General features: G+C 36.2%; 1 protein-coding gene across 5 annotated transcripts; it reads right to left on the reverse strand.

Annotated features, from left to right (window-relative positions):
• Nucleotides 1-417: 417 nt before the first annotated feature.
• LOC101258346 (protein GIGANTEA-like) lies at nt 418-14,504 on the reverse strand. Of its 5 annotated transcripts, none has more exons than XM_004252518.5 (16): nt 14,275-14,504; nt 13,558-13,662; nt 13,179-13,269; nt 11,138-11,209; nt 10,979-11,033; nt 10,733-10,875; nt 10,333-10,604; nt 9,701-9,756; nt 8,613-8,853; nt 8,384-8,534; nt 6,594-6,791; nt 4,930-6,474; nt 3,530-3,598; nt 2,615-2,833; nt 2,322-2,414; nt 418-1,055 (listed from the first exon to the last, which is right to left on the reverse strand). In XM_004252518.5, exons 3-16 carry the CDS (start codon nt 13,263-13,265, stop codon nt 753-755), a joined length of 3,504 nt encoding a protein of 1,167 aa, XP_004252566.2. In that variant the 5' UTR covers nt 13,266-13,269; nt 13,558-13,662; nt 14,275-14,504; the 3' UTR covers nt 418-752. The 5 variants fall into 5 exon arrangements, with proteins under 5 accessions (XP_004252566.2, XP_069148621.1, XP_025884281.2 ...); XM_069292520.1 differs by having other exon boundaries at nt 10,333-10,601; nt 14,275-14,455; XM_026028496.2 differs by having other exon boundaries at nt 13,504-13,662; nt 14,275-14,439.
• Nucleotides 14,505-15,381: the final 877 nt, after the last annotated feature.

Here is a 15,381-nt window from a genome sequence, read left to right on the forward strand (position 1 = left end):
CGAGAAAAAGGAAGGGAAAACGGAGTCGTAAAACTTTAATTAATGCGTCACGTAACATTTAGTAATTTAGATTTATTGAGTATTTAGGTTGCCTGGTATTGCTGGAAATCTTTTAAATCAGCTAGTTTTGTGGAAGAAATGGTGGAATGATCAACATTTATCTGCTAAATCTTACGTTGACTATTATGTGTTTTTGTAAATATTCACCGAAATGTGTGATCCATAAATGTGTTTTTGTATATATTCACCAAAGCGTGCGATTTATAAATAAATTTTTGTATGAATTATTGTCGTGTTCATAGACGTCAACGTTCAATACTCTTTTTTAAGAGAATAATATTATTTATTTTTTGGTTGAAGGGACAACCCGTCCCGACAGTGGCCCGCTTAGATCAACAAGGAAATGAGAGGAAAACAAAACTGAATAGATGACTTTTTATCTGCTGAATGTACAATACAAAGTAAGAAGGTTATTACATGACAGGAAAAATTCAATTCTAAAGCTGAACCAGCCTTTAGTGGGTCACTCAAAATATTAAACAACTACATCTACTTATTTCCACAAATCATGTTTGTATTTGGAAGTACAACAAACACAATCTGTGCCAAATGAAAAACAAAACAAGTGGAACTATCTACATGCCATTGTACAACAATCACAGGACTCTAAAATATATTTTCTAACTGACTTTTACAAGATAGGTATGGTATGGTACAGAGAGACCTAATATATGCCCCAGAAAAGTGAGTTTTCAGACTGATATAGTACAGCCTAATTCCCTAGCAGCAGTATCAAGAAATTGAGCAGACATTCCATTTTCAAGCCGGCTACTAGCTTCACACATCAAACACTTCTCAATATCCGCTTTCCAGTCAATGATGCTTATGCTAAGGTACTGATAAGCAGGATTATGGATGGCATTAACATCTGCTGCTTGTTTGGCACTTGGTTTTACTGAACCAGCATACATAATGTCACGAAGAACTGATGTACTGAGAGCACGGACATGTGCACTTGGATGAGAAACACAGCGAACTGTGGCAGGCAAACGACACTGCAATGTAAACCTAGTTAGTGTTGTACCTAAGTTTATCTTATCATTAAGTGCGAAGTAAAATTAAAGAATATAAGATAAACTTTTTTCATCTTAAGGGGGTGTTGGTATGGAGATGTATTCCAATTTTCTCATGTTTGGTTGGTCAAAATGATGATATTTGGGAACATACTCCACCTCAGGATTGCAGTTGGTACTTTGTACTGGAAGAAGGAAGAAGTTGAATTCTCTTAAAGGGTTGATAGTGCACTGATATTAAGGGGGGATTTACCAACTAACTCCTAATGGCTCATACTCAATGTCAAGTAGTTACAATGCCATGCTTGGTGATCTAAATAGATTGTCTGAAGCTGAACTGGTTTGGAGTTCAATCATGTGGGCTAGCCAGAGACTGATGGTTTGGTAGGCATAGCATGACAAACTTTTAACCAAAGAAAGGCTGCGCAGACAACACATCCAGTTGATGATGATGTATGTTGTTTATGTGATGAGGGATAACTGAGACTCATCAGCACCTATTTGCAGACTGTCAATGGACAACTACTGTGAATACTGCTTTGGCTACTTGAGTTGGTGAATCTTCACCACAGAAAACTGCGAAACGAAGCCTGAGCTGGATGAAAAGAAAACGCGGAGAGAGTTTAAGCAGGAAGTTGTAACAGCTAAAGTATGGTGCTTTGATATACTATACTTAGCAAGCTAGGAATTGGAAATTTTTAGGAAATTAACTGTAAATACTGAGTTTGCTGTGACGCATACAAAAGGAATCTAGAGTTAGTTTCCAGCTCCAGGAAGGCTAGGAACCGTCACATGCTGATTCATTGACTCTGGAATTATTTTGAGATGCTGTTTTTTTTTGTTTTGCTGGTTCCTGATGTCTACATGCTCTACTCTTCATAGAAGACAGCTGAGATGCTAGATGCTCTTTATTTGTAAATATTTTTGGGTGTTATGGTGATATTCGCAGTTCACTACCCAAAAAAATGAGAAAAATAATAACTTCCCTAATGGAAGTAAGATAAACAAGCTTCACAAGTGACATTCCAAGTTCATACTCTTCCCTTTCCTTCCCACAACCCCCAACGCTTGACCATTCCACTCCCCATAGTGTTTTGCTAGATTACATATAAATACTTTTCGGACTATATTTTTGTAGCTTATTTACTAAACACTAGAAAATAAGTAAGATACCCACTAGCTCTTCCTTCATACCAAGCATACCCTTACTGATCCCAAATTTGAACCAAGTCTAGAAAAGAGTATCACCTTCAATAGGTTTGTGAGGCCATCAGCAACTGATTGTCCAGATTCTCCCCAGTCAAGTACTGGTTGAATTGCTCTAGCTGTCACTTCCAAAAGCTGCTCAATTTTTTTTAAGGGGCAAGGATGTAAATATATCAGAAAATACAGAAGATATTGAATATGATGAATCAATCATCTATTCAAGTACTCACGAAAATAAAGGAAGTCGTAGCTTTCTGAATCATAGATTCATCAGGTGAGAAATAAGTAGTATAAAAGATGTTACCTCTAAACCAGAAATCTAAATATGTCATTACCTCTAGCTGTGGTAAGGTGCATGCTTCTCCATCGACAAGCATCCCATCTGTGGCCCGTAAAAGGAGGTCAGGGTTACTAGCCAGAATTACCAAAGATTCCGCTATATCATGATTCCTTATCAGTTCTGCGATCAATTTTACTATACGTTGGTTAATTCTCCACATTTGCTGACCAACTTCATCATCTTTAGCAATCCATGGTTGCAATTCCCTCTCAGCCTGACAAGTAAAGTTTGGCAAGAAAGTGACCAAACAAATATTGTGATGAAGACCTACTTACACCTAGAAGCAAAGCGATGATAACTATTAATGCATGCAAGTCTAAGAAACCCTGGAACCGGAAAGGTACTGTACCATAAACATAAATGTATTTGCCATGTGATAACGCCAAAAATATGACAGAGAAGGGAAAACTTCCAGAAATTGCCCCTAAACTATTCGGAATTGCTCAATTTTTTCTCCATACAATTTGGGTCCGTTATTAATACCCTTGCCATAAGCAAATCATCCTATATTTTTTCTTTTAATTAACGGAACTCCAACATGAAATAGGTGGACTCCATGTGTCCAAATTATTTGTGAAAAAAGGTCCAAGCTTACCCCTTGTCTTTCAACTTTAGTTTAAAATTACCCTTGGCGTTTTGTTAGGAGTTAAGGAAAAAAAAGACTTTTTATCCTAATGCATCAGTAATATTAGACCAAAAGTTCATTGGAGGGCAAAATTTCTCAATTTCGGATAGGACAAGGATAGACTTGTTTCTTTTCCCTAGAAAAGAATGTAATTATTTGAAATAGCAGGTGTATCTGTTAAGCCATTTGGATCCAAATAAATATGAACTGTGCATACTAGCTGCAGCCTAACAAAAAATGATCATGATCTATAATGACCAAATACAGTTAAAGCGAAATCTGGACCTGAAGAACAATTGCTGTTGCAGCTTTTCCAGGTGCCGCTGATACAACATTGCATAGTGCATCAACCACCTGTAGTTATGGAAGACTGTTAGCACCATATAAAAAGCTACTAAGTATCTTGTGTATGCAGATATATAATGCAAAAGCAACATGTGACTAACTTAATTATGGACATTCTTCATGCTATCACACAAAAACACTGCATAATAATCGTAAAAAGCAACATTTTCTCATTTTGGCTCCCAATCTAACAAACTCAGTTTCTGCCATCATAACATTTTCACCTCCTACATTCAAACAGTACAATGATTTGCTTATTATGCCGCCTATACAGTTCTAATTAAGGTTGTTGGTAGTTACTGCTATTTTGGGCGTAAATGGTTTTTGTGGATGGGGTGCATGCGGAGACGGAGTCAGGATCTGAGGTTTATGGGTTTTGAATTTGGGACACCGACCTCAAGCTAGTACCAAACTGAGGTACGAGTACCAATGTTCAATATATATATTTAAAAGTATGAACCCTAACTTTTCATTGAAAATCACATTTTGGGTTTGCATTTGTGTAAAAGAGGAAGAAACAATGTTCTCCTTTCGTTTTAGAGAGGAAGTGCTTTTTGCTTTTTTCATTTGTTAATCTTATGTTTGTTTTTAAAAAGTTTTAAAAAGAAATTTGCATATAGCAAAAAGGAAAAAACTGATGCGGGTTCATGATTCTTTCTAAAAAGAGAATCAGGAATATAACTAAAAGAGAAAAAGAACCAACACAAGTGGGTTCCGAGAACCCACATCTTGGGAATCAGAGAGCTTTGATTGTCTCTTCTTTACAACTGAACTGTCCACATACTGGGTATTCTAATACAAATATAGGGTCTATACAAAAGTTATTGGGTTCATATGAACCCCTATGTTACAGTGGCCGAGTGCATGGCTTGAGATAACAAATTCATATTCATAGAGAAACCTATATAGAAGAAGAGATTGGTGCTACTTATGATCAAACAAGTAAAGGCCATATCATTCTGCTGTCTCCTTTGGCATGAGCTTAACATGTTTTGAGGGAGGTAACGTCTGTTATTTTTCTTTTTAAAAAAAGTTTCAGGAGGTAAATTAGGCGAGTGACCAAATAATGTTGTTTTGAGGGATTTTTATTCTACATGAAAAATGGTTTTCACATCTTTGGCGCCAAAACCAATGACCAACCACCTTTTGAAACTTTGAGCGAAGCTCCAAGCAGGAACACTTGCGGAAAATTCCAAGCTATGTCATTGGCATTGCATATAGCATATGTTATCAGGGATGTTGCTTCTTATTTGAGGATGAAATCTTGTTTCTTACCAGACAAATGCCACAGGAAATATTAATTCATTAACAGCGATTAACATGAAAAAGTAAGAAGGTACCTGTCTCCATCCTTGCTGGGCGGAAGTGCTTTCTGCAATGGGTTGTGTTTCAGGTGATGCAATCAACTTGTGCCAGAGCAATGAGACAACAGAAAAACACAATTCTTGTTTGTCTGCAAGCACTGATTTTAAAAGATCTTGTGCATTGCAATTAAATCCAAAATGCCTGTCCTTTGTAAGAAAATTGGCCAAGTCTGTAGCATCCAAGGAGAAATTTGCAAACACTTTGCTGATGGTGTACCCAGCAAGCTCACTAGAGTGTGAACTTGAGTCTGAAGCTTTCTCACACACAAGTGAACTTCTACGATCATACGAATCTTTACACAGAGGTCCTGATGGTTGTTCTGATGTTAAGCAATTACGACTTGTGTATTTATAATGCTTTTTCCCATTCAAGCATCTAGGTCGCTCCTTCAGAAGTGGTACATGTATTAGATAAGCTTCCAATGGTTCAGCCTTGTTGACAATTGATGCAACAGTTTTGCTATGAATATCAATTAGGTTATAAATTGACGATGCCCTGGAATGAATTTCATTATCCCACTTGCACCGTATCAAAGAAGAAAGAGAGTGCATGCAGGCCTTGGAGCGTTTAAAAAGATCAGAAATATGAGCAGCTACCATAGCTGCAGCAACTATCTCATTTGAGCTGAAGCTCCATGAGGTTCCAACAGAAGATGGTTTAAGAGAAAAAAGTGCCTCTAAAATTTCCAACATCCTCCGAGTATGAGAGACGGCAGAATGAATCCCATTTCGTAGCTCAGTAGATGAATCACTTGCAGGCTTGGCTTCATCCATGATGATTTTTGGATCTGGATAATTAGGCCCTCTTGAAATCATACTGAAGAGCTGAAGCTCGCAAGAAAGTCCACAGACAGAAGCAAGGACATAAGAATCAAATGCTGCAACAGGCCCTTGTTTTTTCACTTTCTTACTCCCTATTGGTCTTTGTTTTCCAATGGTTGCCTGAGTGTCTGCCCCGATTTCACTAGGTGAGTGAGTATCTTCACCTTTAGGCCTTTTATTCCCATTTGGTTTTGCTTCATGACTGACACATACTGTTAAGATAACAAAAAGTAGTCGAGATGCAAGCTCAACAGAGGCACATGACTCCAAGAACAATGAATGAACCATGGTTCGCAGTTCTGCCACAGCAAGATTTTTTAAGGCAGAGCCAAAAATATATCTGGTTTTTCTGGTTTCTTCTCTAGAGGAATCAGGCGGGAACGTTCTCTGAAGAATTGCTTCGACGGTCGCAACAAATATTTTCATAAGACAAGTTTCAGATGGGCTCCCACGAGGAAGATACTCAAGAACCTTAAGAAGGGGTATATACAGGTTCCATGACAAAATGGGTGGTTGTAAAGGGGTGGCAACTACAATCTCAGGGAGATCAACTGCAGATGAACTTAAAGGAATCAATCCATAAGCAGCTTCCCAGATGGTACATATTCTCCATTCAACCTCCGGACCATGAGCACAAAGCATTGATGCAATCCCTTGGGCAGTGGCTTCTACTGTGGCTTCTGCAGCAGTCACTTCTCTCTGAAGAATAATAAAAATGGTAATCACATACGCCAAACATATATATCCAAATAAAAGAAGAAATCCACAGAAAGAACTAGCACATAGATAAACTCAACAATCATAACTGACGGATGTACCTGCTTTTTATTACATGAAGTGTCGCCACCCAGAATTTCAATTTCTTCAATTTGCCTCAAGGGGGGGAAAAGCAAAGCAGGTTGAGAAAGTACTCGGAAAAGTAAAGCTGCTGCAGAATCTGCAGCAATTCCTGCTCTCATGGACATGGCAATTCCAATTGCACGCAAGAAATGCAAGTGCATCCAATTCCTAGGAAGCTTTGGCAATACATAAAATGTTAGGAATTCTACCAAAAGAAGCTAAAAGAAAAAATTCCACTAATGTAGGATAGAAAGGTGTACTCAAGCAACACAACCAATCAAATTCTTTAATAATTAAATACATTTTTGCGGAGAACAATTCAGAGATCATAGTTTATACAAAGGATTTCAAGGATAGCTGAAAGCGACAGAAGTTCACTACAACAAAACAACTCAATAAGAACTATATGCTTCAATTCCAAACTAGTCGGGGTTGGCTATGTTGATTCTCAGTATCAATTTGGTACATTTAGGACCATTCCATTCTAATAACAGTCTCTCTGAAACTAGAAATCCTCTCTATATTCTACTGACTAGAAATCTATATTTAAGAGATTTATCATATAGAATCACTCCTACCAGAAATCGTGATCAAACCTCTTGCTCATCCCTGAACTAGTTTCATATGTAAAAAGCTTGGCACTAACTTGACAGAAGGTATCATAAATAACAGGCACATGGAAGATTAGAGGTGTGCTAACTTGGACTATAGTCTCACAGAATACCTTGTACATGTTTATATAAACCCTACGTGTAAGACACTCTCCTCGTGCATTTGGTCAAAATCTTCTCTCATATCTCACATATATTATTTGTAGTATAATTAAATTATACCCCTCCGGCAGTTTAAACACTTCATTTTAGATAAAACTGTTTCAACATGGTACTAGAGTATGAAGAGCAACTTAGTTCAACAATCAAGGTACCGCCACCAACAATAACAACTATGCCTTAAACCCAAGCTAGTTGGAATCAGCTATGTGAATCCTCACTATTTATGCCGCTTCAGTTAGACACATGTCTAATATTATCACCATCAGCAATAAAAAACAAGAGATAATTACAGTCAAATGTCTTTCGGTGATCCAATTTACAAAATAGTCAGCAAATGTATAAGCTTTGTGTATTAAGTAAAAATTAAGTTGCTCGGACTCTTCACTTTTGGTGCCGCACCAGTGTCGACATGACATGGGTGTGGGTGTGGGAACAGTACCCGATCTGGTCAACCGGTTTTGGGTACTTTGATTAGAAATATACATAATTAGTTTTTGTATATTTCGGCTAGCGTCTGTAGTTAATTTTGGCCTACGGGACAAAATTGGAAAAAGCCCAAAAAATTCCTAAATTGGTAAAATGAAAATCAGACCAACAAACGAAGGACCAGGTTGTAGAATGTAAGTAATAAAACAAAAATGTCCGTTGCTAACAACTTAAGCTCTTAGAGAGGCAACTAAGACAATTTAACATACAGGAATTGGCTATATATCAAGACTGCAAACAGTGAATTCTTTATGTCTACATGTCTACAGATATGCTCCTTTCGGACAAGAAAACATAGTAGTTTGGGGCAAGTTTATATAAAATTCATACAGAACAATTCTATCTGTGTGTTCCAACATAGTATAGATGGTTAAAAAAGTACAACCTTACAGTTGTATAAAGAACCACAAAGAAAACAGAGAATGAATATAAATTGCTAATATGTTCCGACGTATAGCAGATTGATGCTCAAATATCACAATACTTTGACAGAAAATTTTTAAACTTACACGCAGACCAGATGCATAATCCTCAGCTGCTCGCAGAAGTTCCACTAGTTGTACCGCAGCATCAAGTGCATCTGGAGCCCAAGATGGTGGAGCTTCTAAAAGTCCAACAAGAAGCCTCTGTGTGGCACTTGGAGTTGCGATTGCATAATATCTAATCCAGAAACAGAAGTTAAAATGAGTCCTTTATTCAAAGATGTAAAGTTAAATTAAATCATGCTCTTACTCTTACCGATGAAATAAACGTGCATATGGCTCAAGTGGTGGTAGTCCTGCAACGAGGTGCTCATCCATAGGCGTTGTTGGAGGTGGAAGCAGAAGTGCAGGAACAGCGGCTGCAGTCAAGGTAGCAGTCTCGTAGCGAGAAACTTCCTCATCACAAACACTTAAAATAACGCCAGCACCATTAGCAACAGCCCACCTTGGAGTTGCAGGCAGTAGTTGTGGATGCTTCCCAGACCCATGAGAAGCAGCTAAAATAAACTTTCAAGTCAGTAACAATTCTGTTGCGATTCTAACATATGAAAACACTTTAAATTAATATCTTAGCCTTCTACAAGAAAGTTGTGAAACTCGGTGTCTAATAGGAGGGACAAGTGGAAGAAAATGAAGAGAAACAAAGCAAATGTATGTTATCTATTGAGTTATATTACTTCTCCTACATAGATTGTGTAAGAGCTTCCAAATTATTTATTAAGGTTTTTAGCTATTCTACTCAGATTCACATAGTATGACATCCTTTGGTAAGCCGATTCACCCACTAGTGAGTCCATGCTAGAGTTGATGTACGAATCTTACGCAAAAAGGTATTGACTATTCACCCATATATTTTTCTCAAGTAAGTTGTGTAGGGGCTTCCAAAGTGTTGTAAATATCTTGGGAGTTTTTCACGCAGTGACTTAAGGATTTAAGGGTGAATGCTTAGATTCTTTCACATAATCACAATTAGCGGAAATTGCAGTGGCAGTCAAGGACAACTGTTCCTCTTTCTTATTCTTCTCAAGAAACATAATCTAGAAAAAGAAAAGGAACTAATGTTAACGTAAGGAAGATTATATTTCTTTTGCAAGACTTGGTAAGAAACATGAACCCAGAGCAATATTTTCGCAAGCTAGAGGATGACTATCATAGGGCAAGTAACTAGAGGACACTAATCTATTACCACTTTTACCCAGCATGAAGACTTTTTGCACTGATTTTCAAGCATGTTATCCATGTCCACGGGAATAGCACTAAGGTTGCTAAAAAACTAAAAGTTGTAAGTGAAGGTCTAGAGCCATAGACAGGAGCAAGTATTTCATAAAACAGAAGTCCACATACCACTTGATGGGGGCTTGAGATCTCCAGCAGCATACTTTCCCATAACACCGCCACACCTGCACAAGCATGAAACATTTCACAGCAGTTAGCAGGATTGTGTAGTTTCCGGTTATCCTTTTTCATCAGTCTCAATCTCTACAAGTACCAATTTAGAGAATCTCAATGAAAAATATTCTACGTCAATAAAATAATAGTAATGAAGTTCTTTAATTTGAAGAGCACCAAAAAGAGGATAAATGTCAACTAGCATTCGAAAAATTCTGAAGGAATCAAATGGACTCGAAGCTGTATTACTAAAGGAGAAAAGTTCAGAAAAAAAGAAGCATTCTGAAGTCTATTAGCGGCTTTACACACAAAGCATTGATAAGGCCGGGGCTTCAGCGAAGAAAGGTGCAATTGAAGGGAAATAGTACACACACACTCTAAGACAACCCAAACCAACATTCCCTGAGTAATCAATGGGCAACGTGCTAAACCAAGACAACCAGATGCAAATGCCCACTGTCCAGTACAAGAAAAAAGGATACAAAATACTCCTATCAATGAATGCTAATGAATTTTTCCTATATTCTTAATGAATTTTAAAGTGCAATGGAACATCTAACCTGCAAACAACATTGAGAGATGCTTACCAGCGGAAGTAATCGCTTCTAATCCCTAGTGGTGCAGCAAGCAATATATCAGTGATCCACGGAGACAATGGTCTCAGCAGTTTTCTCTCATGTTGTATAGAGGGCACACCAGGTTCACTAGAGGAAGATTCACTTGTTGAAGTGTGGCTTCCACTGGTGCTTCTATCTGTTCCTTTGTCCTGACGATCAACTTTGAAAATCGGGCGGTTGTAGTGTGTTAGGATACGTAAAATCTCTCCACATGCAAGAGCCCATTGTTCAGAATATTCCTTCTGTGTTAAAGGGTTAATGATTAGTAGTGAGACTCATATTATGATATTCAAGATGGGCTTCAAAAATATCATAGAGTAAAAAAGCATGATGAGATTAGTTAAGTTAATTTTTTAATGAATCTGCATACCTCACTGCTTGAGCAAACCAGTGATATAAAAGAAGCAAAAGGTGGACTACTTTTATCATACTCCAGTGTTCCATCAATGATGCATGAAATAATTGGATGAACTACAGCATGCCCATGCTCTGGGTGATGAAGAACAAAAGTTGCTGGCAATTATAACAAACAACAAAATATAGAAACAACTCAATCAATCCTCACAAGTAGGTGGAAGCAATACTGTAAATGCTAAATAATAGGTGAGAAGAATACCTAAAACATCATCAAAAAGTCTGTTCTCCTTCGATGGATACCGGTTCCTTATGAGCTGCCAATTATAACACATGTAGTTAGTTTAGAGGGAAGAATGAACACAACTTGTTCAGATATTGAAAATTATCAACAGAGATGGTTACAGAATTTACTGAATACCTCAGCTATATCTTCAGGAAATTGTTCTGATGTGAACTGACCAAAGTATTTAACATAAGCGGTAATTTGATCCTATGAAGAGAATATAAAAGTAGGTTTGTCATGAGTGAAAATTCAAAGGTAGTCTATAGAAATTAAACAAAAAAAGCAAGAAGTCTTTCTGGCATAAAAAATTTAAGACGATAATGCAATAGGACTAATTCAACCCAATCTAAGTCCAGACAAATAGCATTGGAAGGTCAGATGCTGTTTAAGAGATCTTTCTTGAAATTTATTAAGAGTTCTGATCTTCAAACAACTGCAACCTTCCTGATGTAAGACCGTTCAGATTATGTCCCTTCTCATTTCGCACCATTTGCTTCCCTTGTAAGAAGCACATTTTTTCGTCTTTCCTCTCTATTTTATTGAAGAACCGCTATACAATTGAGTTTTTTGTTCCTTTGTTAACATTTTCCTTATTGAATATTATGCAGTATAGGCACCCCTCAAAAGAAACTTCTTGTTCATTTGTTTGAAGTATGTTCAGACAGCACCAATCCTGATTGTAGAGTCCTGCACCCTTCTTTTCCAATTTCCAAGTACAAGATGAAGGATGTAGTTTCACTTGCTTTGACGTGAATAGTCATATTACCCACTGGTCAAGAGTATCAACTGATCAAATTGAGACTGATAAACAAGATTTCACAATGGAACATGCACCACATAGAATGATGGAGTACGTATCTTAAGTAGAAAGAAGGTTGGGAAGACTAATTGAAGAACCTAAATCTCTCCCCAGGGTGATCAGAGCAAGTACAGTCTCTATGGGTACAAATATCACACATGAAGGGGCATGAGTTTAATTTTTATTTTTTTGTTTTATAAGTGCTCAAACCAGTTTGTGCGCATCTCGACTAGATCTGCTGTAGCATGTCCAGCCCACAAGTAACAAGCACGGTTTTGCAAATATAATCATGCCACCAAGGTTGGAGCAAATGAGCCCATACTAAGTACTGTAAACAGGATTTCCAAACTGTTACTCTGGAGCCTCAGCCACTGGGTCATCCTCATGAGGAATTGGTAGTCCATGAAACGTATCTCACATCTAAATCCTTCATCCAACCTCCTGTTTGAGAAAGAATAAAGCATAGTGCAATACTTGCTTTTTGTAAGACTATTTGGTTAGAGATGCTCCTCACTGTCTTATAAAACCAAGACTAGCTATTAAACATTTATTATATTCCCACCAGAAAAGTAACTCTTACTCTCGGACGCCATTTCTTTATGGGCTTAAAAGTAAATGTTACCCCATGCACTTAAATCATACAACGTCATTGTTTCCAACTTCAGTTAAAAGTTACACATGCAAATCCTTCATTATCATAGACATGCTGACATCCTAAATGGTTGGAATCTTAATAACAGATTCTGTCACCACTTTTAAAGAGAATCCTCTTAGCTAGAGTTAACACCAAGTATCCAGGCATTTTACGTGGTGTTGGTACAAGAGAGGCTTAACGGTTACAACAGAATACAACTACAAAGGCCTTTCAAATATAAATCCAGATAGTTGCAGTATGAGCAAGTTGTTTTTCTGCAAGAGAGTTGCGCAAAGATTATTCATGCTGTTTGAGTAGTCTCTTGTGACTTCATCTCAACCTCATTAGTTTGTGATTGCTAAATTTGGTACTTCTAATCACGTACAGAGTGTTATTATTTGCCTGCATGGTTCGCTAGTTGTGGTATGGTCTCTGGATAGAGCATACCATCGACATTCTGAAAGCCATTTGATTTTTTTAAAAAACAAGTTTGAAGAAAGTAGTCTGTCTATCTTATATAATGGAGAAAAGTGATAGGCATTTTACATGACATTCTTCAACCTATATTTAATCAGATTGGAGGGCCTCTTTTGTCAAATGCAACAGTACGTTAAGGTCAGCTACATTGTATTCCTCCTTTGTATACCCTTCTACCTAATCACACATTTTCTTCAATTATCACAAGAGTTGAAACTTGAAAGATCACCATAGCTAGTTTAAAATGTCCCTAACAAGCAACGCACCTTCCGCTGCTCTGCAGCTTGTGGAGGAACCCAAAATAATGAAGAGAAATGAAGACTATCAATCCACCTTTCGCTTGAAGAAGCCATACAACTGTTTGACAATCAAAGAACTTTAGTGATTCAGAAAATACTACATATCAAGGATCAAAATATCATAATTCAACACATTTGGTCCCCAATCCGAGGATGGTCCAGCTAGTAAGGTTAATGAGGTTCATAAATTATACAGTTTATACATAGTTAAAATTATTTCTTTTAACATATATATATATAGTAAATGTTGAACCCCCAAGACTTTATCATATGTTTACTTCATATTTTCAACCTCCTTAACGAAAATTCTGGCTCGCCACAGGATCCATATATCAAGAAAAATCACCTTAGAGCTTCAAGCTAGTCCCTTTAATATTATAACCAGCTTATGGCAGTTGTAGATTTCACTATTTTACTGTGCAGAAGACAATAATAAAATACCACTTTTATCCTGCAAAACCAAAAAAAAAAAATTTAAAAAAACCATCATAGTGTTAAACAAATGCACAACAAAATTAATATCTTTTGAAAGCTAAAAAGGACCTTTTTTTTCTCCTAAAAAAGGAACAAATTTTCCCCCATTTTTTTTCCATTAACAGAAAAAAGTGTTCGCAGTTCATTTCACTTATACAAATCATCAACAAAACAATAAAAATCCTCAAAATTGTTACACAAATGCACAAAATTAGCACCTTTTGAAAACTAAAAAAAAAACTAGTAATTCATCAAAATGAACCATTTTTTCTCATTAACAAAAAAAAAAAAAAGTTCAACCCAAACAAATGTGTACTTTTTTTTATTCGTAAGAAAAAAAAAATATATATATATATATACACATCACCCTCCATAGAAATCAACCCAGAAAAAAAATATTCTACAACCAATCCTCTAATAATAACCTAGTACAAAACTATTTATCAATTTTTTTTAAAAAAAAAAATTAAAATCAACCTTAAATAACAAATACAGCTTAACATCTATAACATGAAGAAACCCAGAAAAAAAATGATGAAATTAATTAGAACAAAGTTTATTTTAAATAAAAAAAATTATATAAAATTACCGGAGATGTGAATTGAGTAAACTGTTGAGGGTAAATCTGGAAAAAAATGAAGGATTTAAGTGAAGATATTTTAGGGATTTGGAGAGAAAAAAAAAATACAAGGAGGAGAAGAAGAGTTTTGTGAAGAGAGAAAAAGATATGGAGCAGAAAGAAGATCTTTAACTCTGTTTTCTCAATGCATACGTGGCGATGATATTTTCCTCAGATCTTAACAGGGCCATGTGGCAAGCAAGTGGACTAATTGTTTCAATCATCACATATACGTATCCTCCGCGTCAGATATAAGGTATAATAATCTTAAGATTAAAATGTACGACTATTATTTTATTTTGCATTTAAGTCTATTAGTTATTGTGAGATTGGAATAATATATGATTAAATTAACTTATTTCGAAGTAAGATGTTTTTAACTGACTCCTTATTTCATGATGAGAAATTTTGAGATGTGATGTTGGAGATGTAAATAAAGTCTCATATTGATAGTTAACTGAAAAAGAAAAGTAGAATGGTAGAAATAAGCCAAATTGCCAAGTATTTAAATTTAAAAAAAAAAAGTTTAAAAAACAATTGAACTTATGACTTTTAGTTTATAAGATATTTTTTAAAAAACCAATCTTAACACACTTGTAATTTTAGTGTTTGTAGCATTGATTTTGTAGTTGTTTGAGAACTTGTAAATGTTTGTGCACATTGAGTGAGACAAGATTAAGAATTTTTGCGATAAGATGAGAATTACTTTAGTGATGGATAAAATGAGGAAAGTGGGATTAAGATGAATTTGACGTATGAAGATGAAATGTGTATGAAGATGTTTAGTAAGAAGGTATGAGAGGTTGAATATGGTGGTATGCGAAAATGTATACATAGACTTAAGAAGTATTGAATAGAGGCAATTAGATAGGACATGGTGCAACTTCAACTTACCGGTTGAGGACATGATATTAGATAGAAGAGTGTGGAAATCACAAAGTAAAGTAGAAGATTAGTAGTTGATTGAGTTTTTATTAACATTTTAGCTGGATTAGACTTATTCATGTTGTTTATTGCTTGCCATATGTTAACTGTCATACTGATTTTGTACTATCAGTCATTGTATACTAGTTTCTA

Source organism: Solanum lycopersicum, chromosome 12 (genome assembly GCF_036512215.1).
Source record: "Solanum lycopersicum chromosome 12, SLM_r2.1".
NCBI lineage: Eukaryota > Viridiplantae > Streptophyta > Magnoliopsida > Solanales > Solanaceae > Solanum > Solanum lycopersicum.